The 19,858-nt window shown below is 43.3% G+C and overlaps 1 protein-coding gene across 2 annotated transcripts in view; it reads left to right on the top strand.

Moving 5' to 3' along the window:
• The window catches only part of btbd7 (BTB (POZ) domain containing 7), a 61,793-nt gene that overhangs the window by 10,388 nt on the left and 31,547 nt on the right, over positions 1-19,858 (top strand). Inside the window, exons 2-4 of one of the 2 annotated variants that reach the window (XM_080860586.1) lie at positions 12,785-13,028; positions 15,493-15,540; positions 15,876-17,138. In XM_080860586.1, coding sequence (XP_080716712.1) covers positions 12,947-13,028; positions 15,493-15,540; positions 15,876-17,138 — 1,393 coding nt within the window. In that variant the 5' untranslated portion in view covers positions 12,785-12,946. The remainder of the gene's footprint in view (positions 1-12,784; positions 13,029-15,492; positions 15,541-15,875; positions 17,139-19,858) is intronic. The other variant, XM_080860587.1, reaches the window with a different exon arrangement.

The following is a 19,858-nucleotide window of genomic DNA, read 5'->3' as shown; positions in this document are numbered from 1 at the left end:
TGTAGGTGTGAAGATTTTCAAGGGAAACGGCTCTTGTCGTTACCTGTATACAATTGCAAAATGTAAAGCGGTTACATTGCCTCGGGCATGCGCAAAGACCACGGAGATGTGCTCCCACCTGGTTTGTTTACTAACAACATCAACGTGGATCCGCATCGGGCACAGGCAGTGTAGTGGCTTAAAGTTCCCTTCTTTCTATCAGCATATAGTGCTTAATATTTTCTTTGAATAACCACTCTCGGATGGAAAGAAAACGAGTCTACGCGTGGATGTGTTTCAACAACGGTAGAAAACTGTGTTTGCTCCGTCTTTTACTGGACTCATAATTATATGACAGTGGTATTAGTTACAGTTGAGACACCCGAAATAACTTGCATGCGCAGCAATCCTGAGACGTGATTTTTAGTTTGCACATGAATACTAACGTCTTCTTTGATCCCAGGAAATTTGAGCACATGACCCATCTCCCTTACGGAGATATTGGCGAAAGTTAACCTACTTCATTGCAAACGTCTAGTTTTTCAAATGTGTCTAGTTTTTGTGCAGTAGTGAATAGAGTCTCAGTCTACTACACCATACATAGCATATCATGTTTGTAGAAAATGATTAAGGTGCAACAAATGCCAATAAGCATATTTCAATTAAATGATTCACATTGCAAGCAAAATGGTGCGGCTGGAGCACAGGGAGGGACAACGGTGACGCAGTTTGGATGTAGCGACAAACATTTATGTGCTGTAACAAACAGTGTTAACCAGTATGTGAGTAACGTGGCTTTTATTAAAACATAGCGTGTGTAATGTGTAGCTATTTCATTCCGTTTATTAACCTTTCCGGCTGTCTGTATTACTAGCCAGCAGCAGACGTAACGGAAAGGGAGCATTTTACTCCCCGGCAATCTCTCTACAAACTTCCATACAGACGCGGGATCAGCAGAGGAAAATCTACTTTCCTTTTGGGAGAAACCAGGCCAGTCGTTCCCACGACTACAGCACCTTGCAAAACGAATTATATGCGTTCCAGCAACAGGTGCTGCGAGTGAGCGCTCCTTCAGTGCAGCAGGGCGCGTTATAGAAGCCAGGCGAGAGCGCCTGAATCCTGACACTGTAGATGCTATTTTATTCCTGCATAGTGCTAAGACAAATTCTAAATAGAACGAAGGTTAGGCATATCAGCAGAGGTATATTTTGGTTACATTAGGATGGCTACGTTTATAGCTTGCGTTTTGGGCGCACCACAATGCCAAGAAGTTTGTCGCGACTGTAATGGCATATTTCATTGTGGGGGTGATTGATAGTTTAAGGCTTACGAGACACGGTGTTTTCTGATGTTTTACTGAGTCATCTCTGTCTCTATCACACACACACACACACACACACTAACGGAAGCAAAAAAGGTTTAAATTAAGTGACATCCCTCAAATGTCGCGTCTCCCGCAAACCTGCAAGCTATGAGTCAGCTGTCAGTATTGGAAGAAGCCTTAACGTCGAAGATGAAACTTCCTGGGTTATTTTGTTTCGTTAGGCTATTAGTTATATTTTAAAACAGCCAGTCATTGTAGCCTACCACTCATGGAATAAGGAATTTCAAAGAGATGATGGAGTGAACTTTCTAGCCTCCTGTCACCGTCTCCCCCCAGTCACGCACGGCCTCCCCCATGACACATCGGCCTGATTTGACACGCCCTTTTGTAAGACGAATTAACGTGGTAAACCACCTCTCTCGAAAGGCTCAGACGATCGGCGGAAAAACTAACGGTTTACATCTAGACCCCTTATACATGAGGCAATTGTAACACGCTCGCGAGTTTCTATCGTGGTAGGCGCAATGTAACCGCTTTACATTGACGCATGTATAAGGGGCTTGTGTGTCTCTCTCTGTGTGTGTGTGTGTGTGTGTGTGTGTGTCTGACTCTGCCTGAGGGGGAGTGAAGACGCTATTGAGGTTTTGCGCTGAGTAATAATGCAAGCCTCATCATATGGAGCTTAATGACACGGGTATCTGTCCGCAGTGTTCTTTTTCTTTTTGCATTTTGAAGTTGCAGTTTCAGACCTCTACAGCCCAAGTGGCTGAGGACAGACTTCAGAGGCCGCAATGGTTGACCAAAGCAAAGCTTCACTGGCTCAAGGTGTAGTGTCAGACAGAAGTGATTGAACAGTAGCACATTCCCTTTAAGCACCTTAAATATTGTTACCATGACTATTCTGCAATGTTGGAAATTCTGGAACATATTCGCTATGAGTGTCTATGCACAGTGATGAATGTTGTCCTTGTACAGAAACTATAGCCAAAGTGAAAATTGCCTTGTCTGATATTTAATGAGCTGTCAGCATTTTTTTTGTGATGGTTTGAGGGCTTCATGTAGTATGACAAATGTAACAGTCACTTGCTTCCATTTGCAATTATCATTATTTAAATGAGAAAGGTCAAGCTATGCAGGCACAGACAGCCTAAATCTGAGCCAGATCTTAAAATGAATGTGCACAAATGTCTGTAAATGAATTGCAGGCTGGCTGTTGTAATCTGTCAGCAAAAACTTGAAAACTATGAATGTTACAGCTCCACTTCTGTCCCTGTGCGTCAGACAACCTTTCATTTCCTAAGGCAAGGATGTGGCAGTTATCTGAGAGAGAGAAATGTCAAGCAAGTTTTACATTGATATGGCATACGTTTCATTATTCACTAAGTAATGATGGAAACATTGGATAAGCGTATGTTTGAACACTTCAGGTTCTGTGTCTTAACAGGGGGAGGTTTTTCTCATTCCATCATTCATTGGTACAGCCTATGTTAGGAGTGTTCTGAGGATGAGGCTCTGTACAGATTATTTAGAGGTGATTATGTGATTTATCTGCACACAAGCAATGTTACATTTTACATTTATTCATTTAGCAGACGCTTTTATCCAAAGCGACTTACAAGGATGTACATGTATACACATTTTTTACATTTACACTGATGGCACATTGTACTTCAGGGGCAATTAGGGGTTCAGTGTCTTGCCCAAGGACACTTCGACAGGGAATCGAACTAGCCACCTTCTGATTACTAAACGACTTTTCTACCTCCTGTACCACTGTCGCCCCTACAATGTTGACCACATTAGGCACTTCTGAGAAACCATGATAGCAGACATATTGTAGATATCCATAGGGGTATAAGAAAGGTCCTTGTGGCAGTGACCCACACACTGAAAAAAGGTAGTGATCACCTTGAAGATTTTTGTGTGCTTCTATTTTTAAACATTGGCATTAGCAAAAGATGAAGCGATACATTTTTTTTGTGTGGCATGGATATGACCGGGGTTGTCAGGACGTTGATGGCTTGACCTGAATTTGCACCATTAACCAGCTGTGCTGATTATGGTCCAATCCCAGCTGAAAAGGCCAGACTAAAGTATTAGAACAAAATCCTGTGCTAACAAGATGGCAGATGGTTATATTGATTGCACAGCACCTCAACTCTGGGCGCTCAGTTATGAAAAACTACCCCAAACACAAACATTAAGCCTTTTAATACACTAGCTGTGTCCTTTTGTCCTTTTCCCATAAACACGTGTACTCATTAGGGTCTGCAACACATTGCCATATTAAAAGGTGCTTTGTGTAGAAAGTAAGGCAAGTTGTGTTGTATTTGGGGATGAGTGGTTTAATCACTCTGACTCAAGCCACAGTCTTGTCACCACTGGCTCGCTTCCCAGACCAATCAGCAGTGATAGAAAAGACCCATCCCCCACAAGTGGTCTGAACTCATTTTCAAGCCTACTCCCATCATTAGCCAATCAGTGTTATAGATCCCCAAAGTACATTGCTTCTGCAGTTCATGATCACATGTGCCAATGATAAATCTACATGGCCCTACAAGTCAAGTATTAAATTCCAATGTTTAATCACCACTACTTGTGCCACACCATCCCAAACCAGTGCTCAGTGATCAGTGTTAAATTGTTTGAAAATTGCTCCATGTAAAGAATTGTTTTGGCTGCAACAAGAGCAAAGCAAGTTGCCAAGTGGAGACATAAACTATTGTCTAGAATCTCTTTTTGTAGTCTTTGATTGGCAGCATTTCAGTGTCCTGATATATGTATTTTTTCTTGACACATCTACGATCTAATCATCCCCTCTCGACTCCACCACCATAATAAATCCTGGACTAGCATGTCTTTTGTTTATGATACCCCGGTCAAGAACGATGAAACGATCAGTGAACGCTGGACCTTTTTCCTTTATGAAGTAAACTGATTTCTAAAAGGGATGTAATAGCAAATTGAAGAAGGTCTGTTGGTATTGGCCCTGCCTTAGTTTTGTCCATGTAGTAAGTGATCCTCAAGGAAAGCACCAAGGTTATTCAATATACACTCCAAAAAATCCTGATGTTGATGAGGACAAAACATCCCGTTGGAACTGGTAGCCCAAATGCAAGGTTGTAAAAGTTGATCCCCTCTTGGTGAGGTTTTAAGTGGGGTCTCAGTAACTGATGGTATCCTTAGGGCCCTAAGGGAAATCACAACTTCTGCTTTGGTCTGTAAGGATGGCCTTCTGTGTGTCAAAGCTGCAGATATAAAGATGCCCCAGCAGACCCACTGTTGCTCTGATGCATGTAGCTAAGGCCCTCGTACCACCTCTGGCAGTTTTTGGAACCAAAATGTAATCATGTCTTTGTGGTTTTACCTTTAAATCTACCCTTTTCATGATGAGGAAAATATCGATAAACATGAGAATCGTGATGACATGTTTTGTGATACTTTATCGATTCTCAAATAAGATATATCAAGTGTATCCTCTGAATTTGCATATAATTTAAGTTCTTCATTTACCCCCTCCTACTGACCCCATCATGCTAAGGCTAGCAATAACAATATCATTAGCCTATGTGCTAGGTCAGTGGCCGTCATACTGTACATATTTACCCAATTGCCTGATTGAGTGAAGTTTGAAGTGAATAAAGGTTAAAGTTTACTTTGACAGTTCATGATGCGTCAGGAGCGGCTTCATGTAACTTAATGTCAATATCATAAATCATAAGTCTTACTGCTGGTCTAATTATTCTGCAAGTACGCTGTCATTTGAGGTGCAGCTTAAGATCATGGGGTTTGTAATGGGCTTTTTTTTCCACAGAATGAAAACGAGACCATACATACCCATATGTGAGTTATGTCATTTGTAAATCTACAAGCCATCCCATCTGTTTCTATGTCAATGCAGCATTGGGCTGAAAAAGAAAACAGCAAACAAAAAATTAAAGTGCTCATTGAATTGTCAGGAAAACCGTGGTAAAATATGATGGTCCAGTACCCCATCTCCACACTTTATCTAAGAAATGTCAATGTTTTAGTATTTCAGCTCTCTACTTTTTTGTGAATGGGGACTGAGACTTCTCGAAGGAGATGTCTTAAATAACAGCGAGTACAAAAACTTTGTTTTGCTTCCACCCCCTCCACCTTCTGGTTACCAAGCATGATGGGCCTTCAGTCGGAAATGAAGATGACAAAGAATCCAGGCCAATTGTCCCTATGAAACGCTTCCATTGTCTTGTGTTGGTCTGACCTTTTTGAGGCCTAATTAGATGTTTTTGTGGAATTGTATTTGCTGAATTTCACATTAGGAGAAGGGTGAGCAGTGGGTGGTGTGGTGTGCTGGGCAAAGCATTCCTCAGCATAGCGCTCTCTGGCGTCTGCTCCCTCTTGTTCTCTCTGTTATTATCTCTTCCTCCCTTCCGCTCTCTCTCTCCTTCTCTCTCTCTCTCTTTCTCCCTACCCTCTCTCTCTCCTTCTCTCTCTCTCTCTCTTTCTCCCTACCCTCTCTCTCTTCTTCTCTCTCTCTTTCTCCCTACCCTCTCTCTCTCTCACTCACTTGATCTCTCTCTCTCTCTCTCTCTCTCTCTCTCTCTCTGCCTCAGTCTCTCCTTTGTAAAGGGCAAATCTGTCTAAGAAGTCATGCTTGCTCATAAAATGTCAGCCGTCCTTAGTGAAGGAACTGATGGAGGCGCACTACATGCACGTCCCTCTAGCAAGATGGACTGCTGCCCTTCTCTCAATTGAGGTCAGGGTCAGGTCAAGCCTGCAGAGTTGCAGTATTGACACCCCAGGGTCAATACCCTAAAGAGCAAAACCATTGCTTGAAGCTCGACACAAGCTTCTCCTGGTGTTGATGTTTCAGAGTTGTGGTAAACACACAAGGTTGACACAATTGATTGTCAACAGAGGAGAACAAACTAACCAAATGGCTAAGATTGCCCAGCTTGAGTGGTTCTTGCCCCCCTAGGAAAGGTCATGGAACCCTAATGTGGACATTGTGTTATCCAGACTGCACAATTCATGGAAAACAACTGGGTGACTTGGTGAAGTCATGGTTCTTTGAATTCAATTCAATTGAATTCAATTCAATTTTATTTGTATAGCGCCATAACAATACAATTGCCTCTAGGCGCTTAACAGAGCCCAGAGCCTAAACCCCCTTTAGTGCATGCACAATGGCAACAGGGGCAAGAAAAAAACTCCCTGTTAGGCAGGAAGAAACCTTAAGCAGAACCACGGCACATAAGGGGGGACCCATCTGCTTGAGGTCAAGGTTGAATGACGACATAATGATCATGGGTGCTCTGGGGACATTTGACATGTGTCCTAACCTGTTGTGTGCCCAGATCGCTGCATGGTCTACCCTGGGGATGTGTACTGGTGTCTTGTAGGGGCGTGTCTGTTGCTCAACCCATAATTCATCAGCCTTGATGATCTCTGAGGTCACAGCCGTACTGCTGGCAGTTTCTCAAGAGATCCCTCTGCTGTAGAATAGTTTGTCTAATTTCTGATCGTCTCCAAAACGTTTGAAATGTAATTTGAGATGCTTGGTTCAATAAGGAGGCCCATACATTGATCCTGAAACTGTTCTTACCGGTCGAATCCTTTGTTTATTGGCTTAATTCTGTACACTTCTAATGTCAGTCGAGGTTCGAGAAACATTTGATGCCACCAGGTCTGGAGGAGGAGGCGGTAGGATCTGGCGCTCTTTTTCGAGGGGGGCTTCGACAGCCTCTCTCTTCTTCTCTGGGTCTGAAGAGGGCATGTTTCTGGGTGGATCATAGAGGCTGCAGCTGGCCTGGTGTTCCCTGGCTCTGTCCTCCCTCATTAATTTCACATAATCCAGTTTGCCATGGCCAACAGGAAATGCCCATCAACTCCCCTCCTGCCTCTCACCCCCTCCTTCCTAGTCCCTTCATCTAAACCACGCAGAAGCACAGAGGCCCTTTATGTCCCAGGGTTTGTTCAATGGACATTGCTTTTGCTCAGTGGACTGGGAAAATGTTGTCCAGCAAACACATTTAACTTTCACTCTCACATTCTTGCAATGTGTCTAACAGCAGAAGAATAGACCCACTTGATGCTCTGTGCACCAGACAGACCAAGGCATTAGAGTGGAAATGCATGACTGTGTGAAATGTTACCTTCACTGCTGGGATCATGTTGGCGTCTTTATAATGTGACAGTGTTGATCACACTCTTTTAGATGTAGCTAGAAAACATTTATTAAGGAGGCTTACTCATTTTATAACCAACCCAAATGTCCGATCTTTTAAGAGGAAATGTGGCTCGTGTGTACAGATCATTTGAATCACTCTGAGATTAGGCACTCTGAGATTCTTTGGAATGAAAAGTGCGTTAAAAATAAAATGAATTATTATTATTATTTACTAAATGAGTAGACTTTTGTGTCATGCAGAGGTGGCACAGGTGACAAATGCGTTTGCGGGCGGTGTTTTGGAAGTGCGACGACTCTCGCGACAACTCAAGACTTGTCACCTTTCTACTCTGTTGCTGAGCTGCAGCCAATCAAAACAGTTGATTGCTATGCCTAGCCTCTCTGCTGTGTGTACATGCCGAAACTTTGTGAAGAACACGGCAGAGGGGTTCGCTAACGTTTATTAGCAAACTGGAATTTCCACCAAAGTGATGCGATACAACCTCGGTGGCTTTTTCCACTGTCACTAATTCACCATGTTGGTGTGGTTAGTCTAAATGTTCAATTTTGTTAAATATATATATAAATATAAACTGATTACAAAAAACAAGAAAGTGGCTTACTATATTTCCAGTAATGCTATTTGGATTAATTTCATAAGTAGGAAAGCAGGCACACACGACTTTCATCTTGCTGAATTTAAATCTTGTGATAATGAACACAGATGTTGCTATTCCTGACTTGAACATAACATGTGCAATGATGTGAAAACTGGTTGGACAGTTTTTTTTTTTTTTATTACATCCTATGCTTATCATCAAAAAGTCACCAGTGTTTGGATGGTTTCCTGCAGAGGTGCTGTTGTGTGCACGTGCAACAAACAGCTCTGGACCTGTTTATCTTTTCATGGTGGGATGTACATGAAGGGATGTGAATATTATATATTCAGAGCCTTTCCATTCATCTTTGGTCTCTCATTGATGACATTTGCATTCAGCTTGATGTTATGCAAATTATAAAACATATGTAATGTACCCCACTCCCACGAGTGCTACATTACTTAATTATTACATATGTTTTATAATTTGTGTATAACATCAAGCTGAATGCAAATGTAATGTAATGCAATTCTATAGACAACCAATTAACATTTCAACACAAAGTTATTGATTAAAAAATGTTTAATTCGCCATTGTTTCTCCGCAACAAAAAATAGTTCCATTGTCAACGTCTTGGTATTACAAGAACTTTGAATTAACGATTATCATCTATGCACTATAGAATGTTTCATCGCAGAGTAATATTAAATGGACACTAAACCAAACACAGCTGTGTGGAAACAATGTTTTTCATACTCCTTTTGATAAACTCGTCAGTGGATGTATTCATTTATAAAACAATTGGGTTCTATCGCGTTATTTAGCTGTTTCTGATTGGACGAGAGACGCTCCATGCGTTGGATTATCCCAGAACAACCCAACGGGGACTTTTCACAGCTAATAATAAATTACTCTGCGATGAAACATTCTATAGTGCATTGATGATAATCGTTAATTCAAAGTTCTTGTAATACCAAGACGTTGACAATGGAACTATTTTTTGTTGCGGAGAAACAATGGCGAATTAAACATTTTTTAATCAATAACTTTGTGTTGAAATGTTAATTGGTTGTCTATAGAATTGCATTACATTACATTTGCATTCAGCTTGATGTTAAACACAAATTATAAAACATATGTAATAATTAAGTAATGTAGCACTCATGGGAGTGGGGTACATTACGTTTTATAATTTGGGTATAACATCAAGCTGAATGCAAATGTCATCAATGAGAGACCAAAAATGAATGCAAAGGCTCTGAACTCTTCCATGTCGAGGCTCCTTGGGAACGTTGAGTTTACCAATCAGAATTGGGTCAAATCTGAACTCCATTTCTCCCCTTTTTTGTCATAAATTGCATCATTTCTTTTGAAATGTAGGGAGCACACAACTGGACTTATCGATATATCGTGTTCACACACCACCCTCCAAGCCCAACTGCTTTGCTCAGTCATAAGTGTTTCTATTGATGTCCAGGGCAAATGGAAACTTTTCACCGTAACTCTTATGTAATGTAACGGCTGTCTCTTTTTGTCAGTAAGCACTTTTGGAGCAGCATGGCACTCCCAACAAGTAGTAATTTATTCCTTCTCTATTTGTGTCAGTCATTTTGAGAAGCAGGTGAGAAAGGGATGGAGGAATGAGGAACAAATAGCTGGAGCCATTGGCATTTTTTCTGTTGTGAAGATTGCATGGCTTTGCAACAAGATTTTGAGGGTTGACAGCTGATCTAGTATAAACCCTTCAAAAACATTTCTAAAAGTGCCTTTTTGAGAAGTCAATGTTTGAAGGATGTAGGAAAGGCTTCTTTTTTCTTTTTTTTTTTTTTACATGAACGGTAAATATGAACCCAGCCTCATTCCTTATGTTTTGTGGACATCTTCTCTTCAACGTGGAGGATGTTATTGGCTTTCTTGCAACCTGCAGCGTTTCTGTTTAGCCCCAAAAGTGATTTTAGGGTAAATTCCCAGTTATTAGATGAGTCGCTGTGCCAGAGTAATGAAGTGTTGAGCAAGACCAACAGTTGTGCTCCAATCTTCACCAAGTGTTTATTTTCACTGGAGATGGTATGTTATTCTAAAGGTCTGCAAGCTCCATTTAGTATTCCCTTCATTCTTAGTGATTTTTGAGGTTGCAGGTTCCATCCGTTGACTTAACAAAGTTTAAGAGAAAAATTGGTAGACCTAAATAAAAGTGTTTCCCCTCTGTTCAAAGTGCCCCAAGTTCTCAGCTTGCTTAAAGGGATACTCGCTTATGAAGGAATGTGTTGTGTGAATACCTTAGGACAATTTAACAGTATTTAGTTTATTTTTTCTCTTGCGAAAAGTGATTCCTGCAGGCCTTCAGTTATTCTTGAACTTTAGGCCCTGAACATAGTTTTCTCTTTTAAATATGTTTTGTTTGCGATTCACTTCAGCTATAAGACTTAAAAATGATCTCTGTGTTTTCAATAAGTTGTTTTTTCTTCTTCTTTTTTTTCTCATGAATGAATTGTTTGCTATTTCTGATGTGGAAATGGGTGTAGTATTCAGAGATTAGCTCATTGTGATTTAATTTTAAATGAGGGATTAATGTGATGGATTTTAATCCAGTAATGGTCGCTCAGGTTCTCTCATGTTCTTTTTTTTTAACTTTGGGTTCCTTCAGTTCAAACACTTCATCAAACACTTCATCCTGTGCATGGAAAACATTCCATTGGATGAGACATGAGGGGAAAAGAGTTCAGTCATAACATGCATGTGCAGTACCCTTGAATGTTGTGACTGCACTTGCAATGAATAATTAACCCTTAGTGCTTAGTTTGTTTTTTTTATCCCTTTATCTGCTTCTATTTTGATGTGGCGATAATAAAGCCCCTTGTAACATGAGGGCCCCCTCCATTCACCCCTTATAGAGATTGCAGAAATGAAATGATCCAGCGTATTTGAGTGGGAGGGAATTGGCGCCAAAAATGAGTGCAATACCCCATTGGAGTCTGCTCGGCAGGTTCGCTGCAAACCCCTCCAAGGAAATGTCCCCAGAGCACGGAGAAATGTGCCTCTCTTCTCCAACAGGCCCTCCTGAAGAGTCTTTCTCTAAGGCCCTCCCTTCAGAAGAACTATCCCTGAAGTTATTGTCTGTCTGAGTGAGTGCATTCTACTCTCACACACTGGAAAAAATGCGGCTCTTTCTCCCCTTTCCTGTAATGTCGCAAGCAGAGGAAGTTAAGTCTTTATGCCTCCCCAAAGCAGTTGAAGCCTACCCCCCGAGCTCTCTCTGGCACGGCCAAATTGGCCTGTGAAATGAAACATAAATATCTGGATGGAGCAATAGCAAGGAAAAGGGAAAAATTCCTTTCAGAAATGGGGTTTGCACTGCAGTTCTGCCACCCTTACATTACCACACAGAACCCTCCAAAGCACCAGAAGTACTGAGTTGATTGATTTGTTTCGTATGTTTGTGTAAATATATCAAACGTTTTTCTTCCTTTCGTCATTTCTCTACTTCTCCGACATTTGGGAGTCCAATGGTGAGCTCTGTGAAGAAGCTGTGCTAGTGGTCTCCTCAGCTCATACACTGTAAATAACCCGATCAATCTCAAAACGGCACCCATCAGTCGGCTAGTATTACTTGAAGGGCAGGGGTGGAGAGGGAACAGGAAGTGCTGTTTGGATGGGATTTTATGTTGACGCTAGGACACATGTCGGCATTCAACTGACCTCATCAGGCTTTAGAACCTCACAGCATTAAACTGATCTCTCATCAGGCTTTAGAACCTCACAGCATTAAACTGACCTCTCATCAGGCATTAGAACCTCACAGCATTAAACTGACCATCAGGCTTTAGAACCTCACAGCATTAAACTGAACTCTCCTCAGGCTTTAGAACCTCACAGCATTAAACTGAACTCTCCTCAGGCTTTAGAACCTCACAGCATTAAACTGAACATCAGGCTTTAGAACCTCACAGCATTAAACTGATCTCTCATCAGGCATTAGAACCTCACAGCATTAAACTGACCTCTCAGGCATTAGAACAGTGGTTCTTAACCTGGGTTCGATCGAACCCCAGGGGTTCGTTGGGTCACTCTCAGGGGTTCGGCAGGGGTCAAGACACACAGTATAGCCCGGTTCACACTAGTAATGTCGGGCCGTTTTTATACATACCTACGTTTTGAAGAAATGATATTTTATTTTTCAAATTACGAAGGGTTCGGTGAATGCACTGATGAAGCTTGCAGGGTTCAGTACCTCCAATAAGGTTAAGAACCACTGCATTAGAACCTCACAGCATTAAACTGACCTCTCATCGGACATCAGAGTGTTTGTGTCTCATGTTAACTCAAAGTGAACCTGTAACTTGGGCTAATATCTGTGATAACTAGCGGATGACACTCCACTAAATCCAGCCAACAGCTAGTAGGCTACAACAGCTGATAAGTCAGCTGGTATATGGCAGTATAACCAAGCACAAGCCAAGCTTCTGGTGGGCAATCACACTTGAAAAACATCAGAAATGCATCTCTAGTTAGTTATTAAAATAGTAATGTGCACAAAACATTACGACGGTGAGGAGATCAAAACAATTCAATAAGTGAAATAAATCATGGCTAACCTGATTTGGTTATCTGATTAACGATTCAATGCATTCATTTTCCTCAACATTTATTTGCAAGATCTTATCCAAGTATTTTTGAGCTGTTGTTTCGAGTCCCCCATGCTTACAGTATCCTTTCTGCTCTATCCTTCAGGGAATGTCCACAGCCTCCTCTTCATCCTGAGATCTGCACCCCAGTCTGTGGAGCTCTGAGTGCGACCCCCAGCCGCTGTGACCGGGGCAGAATGCTGCTGCAGGGCTGGCCCCAGCAGTGTGCCTGAGCAAGAGGAGCCAGAGGCTGAGGCAGAGGGGGAGGATGGGGGTGAATGCCTCTAGCTACCCACACTCCTGCTCCCCCCGCTTTGGGGGCAACTCCCAGACGCAGCAGACCTTCATTGGTAAATGAGTTCTGCTCTTTTTCACCTTGTTGCAGACAACTGACCACATACAATTTAACCTGAAGGTCATTAGAAAGTGAATATGATTGATTTTGCGCAATTTATTGGCATGTCAAATTTTCTCCAGCACATAAATCATTTTATTTTTGACATGGCATATGACTAAGTTTTGAATTTTTATTCACCTACTTTTTGAGAAAAATAGCTTCCATGTATGAAAGTCTTTAGTCAGTAACCTAATAAAATTATTATAAATATACTCATCGTATAAATATTTACTCATCACAACCCCAAGCTAGGACTGCTAGTATAGTGAACAGGTAAAGTGCCCTGTATTTTGCTTAAAGCCTGTCACTGTTGCATAACATGATACCGACCTATTTTATTCAGGTGCAATGGTTTCATTAATTGTCCAGTCAACCCTAAACAAGGCAGAACAAGCCACATTAGGCACTGCAGTGTTGGTGCATTGAGGCACTTCAACTTTTCAAATGGGAACTTTTCAAATTGTCTACATCCAACTTAACAGAGACAGAAGAGGGCATGACCTCTGCCTGCTTGTGGGGAAATAAGCCCCTAGGCTTCCCCCTGAAGATAGAGTCCTTTATATAGGTCACTACGAATGAAGGAGAGCTGAATAGCTGTGAGCACCGTCTCTATTCACCTCTCTGTGATCCCTTGCTTTGTTTTTCAATCAACGGCTCTGTGCTGTTCATTCGCTCCTTTGTTTAACTGCTACAAGCAAGAGAAATGCTTTTCTTTTTGCAACGTTGCCCTCTGTTTCTTTTGGAAAGCCATTCCCATTATCCGCCGTGTGCTGCTTTCATCTCAGCAGGCAGTTTAGTGCTGTTCCACCTTGACACGTCATGACACACCAGAGACTGCGCTTTCCCTCCGTGCGGCAGGGGCAGGGGGAGGGAGTGTTAACAACGACACAGTATATTCGTCTGCTCTCTGCAATGAGGTCGTTCAGGTTTCCCCCTACACCTTGAAAGTGCTGGTGCGCTCGGTTTTAATTTGAACAATATCCAGATCTTCTGAGTCCCCATGGAAGGCAGTTGAATTTATGTTACCGCCCTGGATAATACTGCTCTAACTGGGGACAGCAAAATTCATGGGAGGGTTTGTGCCATTGTTTCCCCTTTCTTGTTAAGTATCAACTGTATCAAGTTACAAAGAGGCCTTTAACAGGGTTTTGAGGCATGGTTTACTAAATTAAGTAAGGTTTTTCGAATGGCTTATTAAATTGTAAGTTAAGTAGGTTGTGAACGGCAAAGTTTGAAAAAAAGAGTAAATGTGCAAGGGATTACGCTTGAATGTCCTTGTATTTGATGTGAGAACACTAACCTTGTGTTCGTTAATTTATTTATTGAATAACGTATCTAAAAATTCATCAGTGCTGCCAGCTGTCCTCCCACAGCTGTTTCCTTGTAGAGTAGGCCAGATTTAACATTTAATATTTCACAAATATCTGTTTTTGAACCCCAAAGTCTCATAAATATTCACAAGAAGTCTCAGTGCAGTATTTTCGCATTGATATTAAACTGCCCTGGCCACAAACTGTACAACACAGAAGAGCAGTAATACAAGAAAATGACTAAATGCATTTTAAGCAGTAAATAGATTTTAATCGCGATGCATATATCATTAGACTAACGGAAAGAGAGACAGGCAGACTGAAATGATTATCATCAAATGGGAGTCCAAACGTTGTGAAGCTTACCACAAGAAAACTAGAATATTGGACACAAACCCTAGGGAGACATAAGTGCCTTGTGCTTCAGATGTCCGTCATAGTATTCCTCTCCAGGCAAAAATTCCCGATAAAGAGAATGTGGAAAGCAACTAAATGACTTTCGTCGTCGCTATTCGTTAATGGAGCAAGATACTTGTATTATGTCATTTTTATTTATTTGTTTTGTCTTGCCCTGTTTCAAAGCAACACTAGGAATAATCAGAGTCTTCCTCTGAATGTGTAATGTGAATTGTAGTGTTTAAAAGGGAGAGCGAGAGAGTGAAGGCGTTCTCAGAGTGACGTCCTTCTCAGGGTGCCTTTGATCTTCTCAGAGATGGTGTTGCCTCCTCAAGTCTGCCGACACTGTCAAAACATTCTTTACTCCTAATGGGAGGAAATATCAAAGCGTCGACTCGTAGTTAAAATGCAGTCCTTAAGTGACGGGTTTTTTTTTTTAGTCCAGAGCAGTTTCGAATATTTCATCTGCATTTGTGTTTCTGATGAAGAGCTGGAATTGAACTCTAGCGTGACAACTGTTTTAAACTTTTGAATTGAAAAGAATGGAAATGAGCTTTGAATTGGACCTGGAAATGCCTAGATAATGCTACATTTGTATTCATAGGTTTGCTCACATAAATGGGCATTCCTTCAAATGAGCTCCTTTGTTTTAGACTGCTCAGTGCGGGCATATCGGATTTTGACTTAATGTGGTCTGTCTTTTCACCATAGGTTCGAGATGTTTTGCATTAACATTTACAGGACATAATTATTTGGATGGTAGGAGCTGAGGCACTTTTCTCTCTTGTCAAAATACTATGTGTTTCTGATTCAAAATCAATCTCATATACTGTACTCTGTTTCTCTGTGTCCGCATTTCTCTGTTTTTAATTCTCTTTTCCTGTTTTTTTTTCTCTCCCTCACCCTGTTATCCATCCATCACTTTCCTCTTGTTTTATTCATGTTCCCCTCTACTCTGTCTCTCTCTGTCCATTTTATCACATTTCACACTCTCACTTCTGCTCTTGCCCTCTGTCTTCCCTGTCTGTACATCTCTATTCATCCCTCCTTCTCTCCTTCTCTCCCATCTCGCTCTCTGCGTCTTCCAACCACAGGTACGTCATACTCGCCTCAGGGTTATGGATGTGAAGGGAAGCTCTACAGCCTGGATGGCGGTGGCGGGGGAGGGGCGGGCGAGCGCCCTCAGGACCGCAAGAAGAAGAGCTCGGGCCTCGCCACCCTCAAGCGCCGCTTCATCAAGCGACGCAAGTCCAGCCGCTCGGCCGACCACGCGCGGCAGCTCCGCGAGCTCCTGGCCAGCTGGGACGTGCGAGACGCCCACGCGCTGGTGGAGGAGTACGAGGGCACGGCCGCCCTCAAGGAGCTGAGCCTGGCGGCGGGCCTGGCGCGGCCCCACGCCCGCACCCTCCAGCGGGACCTGGCCGAGCTCTACCGGCTGCAGCTGTGCACCGACGTGGAGCTGCTCTTTCAGGACGCCCGCTTCCCCGCCCACCGCGCCCTGCTGGCCGCCCGGTGCCCGTTCCTTGGGTCACTACTGGCGTCAAGTGGCGTACTAGCGGTCGGAGGAGGAGGAGGCGGTGTTAGCCCTGGCGTGGGGGCGCAGATGATCTTGGACGTTGGCGCTGCGGCGGGGGCGGCAGGCGTGGGCATGGGCATGGACCCGGGCGTGTTCTCCACGCTACTCTACTACCTGTACACGGGCGAGCTGGGCGGGGAGGAGACGCGCCTGCGCAGCGGGGAGCTGCTGCTGCGCCTGGGCGAGGAGTTCGGCACGCCCAACTCCCTGGAGGCGGACATGCGCGTGCTGTGGGAGCGCATGAGTCACCACGACTCCCTGCTCTGCTTCGCCTCCGACGCCGAGCTGGAGGCCAGCCCCACGGGAGGAGGGCCCGGCGGAGCGGGCGGGGTGCAGAGCCCCATGGGGCCCGGGCCGTCTGTGGCGGCGGCGGCGGCCGCAGCAGCAGCGGCGCTGATGGGAGACGAGGAGCTCCGCGCGCACAAGGCCGTCCTCTCCGCGCGCTCGCCGTTCTTCCGGAGCCTTCTGCAGCGACGCACGCGGGCCGGCGCCGGACCGGCCGGGGATGAGCCACACACAGACCCACACACGCCACCTCTCCCCACGTGCATCGTCCTGGACGAGTCCATCATCCCCAAGAAGTATGCGCGGGTCATCCTGCATTGCATGTACACGGACCGCGTGGAGCTGTCGCTGGTGCTCCGGGGGAGCCCGTCGGCGGGCAGCCTGGGGGAGGTGCAGGCCCTCGTGGCCGGGAGAGGGGGAGGCATGACCCGTGCCGAAGAGGCCATGGAGCTCTACCACATCGCCTTGTTCCTGGAGTTCAGCATGCTCGCACAAGGTGTGTATGTGTATTATACAACACACCATTACACTGTGTATATTACACACACACAGACAATGTATGGCGGTATGACAATGATCACCACGTCCCACTTATCCTGGAGTTTACCAAGTGTGTATATATTATATAAGACATATACAGCCGCGGAAAAAATTAAGAGACCACTTCAAAATTATCAGTTTCTCTGGTTTTACTATTTATTGGTATGTGTTAAAGTAAAATGTACATTTTAGTTTTATTCTATAACCTACTGGCAACATTCCTACCAAATTTCAAATAAAAATATTGTCATTTAGATCATTTATTTGCAGAAAAATGACAATTGGTCAAAATAGCAAAAAAGATGCAGTGTCTTCAGATCTCGAATAATGCAAAGAAAACAAGCTCATATTCATTTTTAAACTACACAATACTAATGCTTTAACTTAGGAAGAGTTCAGAAATCAATATTTGGTGGAATAACCTTGATTTAAAATCACAACTTTCATGTGTCTTGGCATGCTCTCCACCAGTCTTTCACATTGCCGTTGGGTGACTTTATGCTACTCCTGGCGCAAGAATTCAAGCAGCTCGGCTTCTTTTCATGGCTTGTGACCATCCATCTTCCTCTTGATCACATTTCAGAGTTTTTTTTATGGGATTCAGGTCTCGAAATTGGGCTGGCCATGACAGGGTCCTGATCTGGTGATACTCCATCCACACCTTTACTGGCCTGGCTGTGTGGCATGGAGCATTGCCCTGCTGGAAAAAACACTTCTCAGAGTTGGGGAACATTGTCAGAGCAAAAGGAAGCAAGTTTTTCTTCCGGGACAACGTTGTACTTTGCCTGGCTGAGGTTTGTAAAAGACCATAAGGATTGAACCAAAGCCGACTGGAGGGTCTCCTAGTTCGTCTTCTCTGATGAGTCCAATTTCACAGTAGGTGCAAGACTCTGTGGCTTGTAGGCCTCTCCAGGTCTCCGTCTAACCATCAGACGACCATGTGTTGGGCAAAGCTGAAAATTGGACTCATCAGAGAAGACGAACTAAGAGACCCTCCAGTCCGCTTTGGTTCAATCCTTATGGTCTTTTACAAACCTCAGCCAGGCAAAGTACAACGTTGTCCCGGAAGAAAAACTTGCTTCCTTTTGCTCTGACAATGTTCCCCAACTCTGAGAAGTGGTATTTCCAGCAGGGCAATGCTCCATGCCACACAGCCAGGCCAGTAAAGGTGTGGATGGAGTATCACCAGATCAGGACCCTGTCATGGCCAGCCCAATTTCGAGACCTGAATCCCATAAAAAAAACTCTGAAATGTGATCAAGAGGAAGATGGATGGTCACAAGCCATGAAAAGAAGCCGAGCTGCTTGAATTCTTGCGCCAGGAGTAGCATAAAGTCACCCAACGGCAATGTGAAAGACTGGTGGAGAGCATGCCAAGACACATGAAAGTTGTGATTTTAAATCAAGGTTATTCCACCAAATATTGATTTCTGAACTCTTCCTAAGTTAAAGCATTAGTATTGTGTAGTTTAAAAATGAATATGAGCTTGTTTTCTTTGCATTATTCGAGATCTGAAGACACTGCATCTTTTTTGCTATTTTGACCAATTGTCATTTTTCTGCAAATAAATGATCTAAATGACAATATTTTTATTTGAAATTTGGTAGGAATGTTGCTAGTAGGTTATAGAATAAAACTAAAATGTACATTTTACTTTAACACATACCAATAAATAGTAAAACCAGAGAAACTGATAATTTTGAAGTGGTCTCTTAATTTTTTCCGCGGCTGTATGTCTGCTCAACTTCAAACAGGATTAGTTCCCTACCACATTAAGCACAGCATTAACACACGCAAACGCACACGCACACACACCACAGTTCATTCTCTCTACTACCTTACTCTCTTGCTTGTGTCAAGCATTCTTGCATATATTGGAGAACCAATGTGTGTACCAATGTCTCACACCACACATAGTGTACACACACACCACACTGCCAAATCACTTATTTTCTAGTGTGCAGTGCGATCACACAAGATGTGTGATTCTGTGACACACACACACACACACACACACACACACACACACATTCTTTCACACTATTGATTTGCTAGGTGTGAAAGTTGTCGCCCATAATATTGATCAGTGTATTGTGAATTGCCTGCCACTGCCTTTGTGTCCATGTGCGTCTCAAACATTCTTTAATTTAATCCACACACACACAAATAAACACGTAAGCTGTTCTCTGGCATCCTTCATTTTCATTGGTCCGTTTCGCTGCTCTCCCTCCTGCTTAATTAATTCACTTTTAGACAGTTTGGAGTGAGCGGTACGGGTTGGGGCGGGGCCTACACACCACTCCTGTTGAGATGGATGCTAGGGAAAGAATTCCCCAGTGCCAAGGCGTGCCGAGTTTCCCGTTTTTCATCTTCGGTTCCCCGCCCATCACTGTGATCTGTCTTTCTCCCTCTCTCTCTCTCTCCCTCTCTCTCTCTCTCTCTCTCTCTCTCTCTCTCCCTCTCTCTCTCCTCTCTGAGATCTGTCTTTCTCTTTTTTTGTTCTTTCTTTCTCTGAAGAAACTTCTGTTTGATGTGTTGGAAGTGAAGGACTTATGCAAAATGATCTTTTTCCCCCCCCCCCCCATTCTTTTGTTTGTAGATTCCAGTTTGGATAGTCTAGGGTGCTATTTGTTATTGTTCACTTGTGACCCAGTAGACTGACCTAATGCAGATCA

Source organism: Sprattus sprattus (genome assembly GCF_963457725.1).
Source record: "Sprattus sprattus genome assembly, chromosome: 2".
Classification (NCBI taxonomy): Eukaryota; Metazoa; Chordata; class Actinopteri; order Clupeiformes; family Clupeidae; genus Sprattus; species Sprattus sprattus.
The sequence above is the reverse complement of the archived record's forward strand: the minus strand, read 5'-3'. Positions and strand labels throughout refer to the sequence as shown.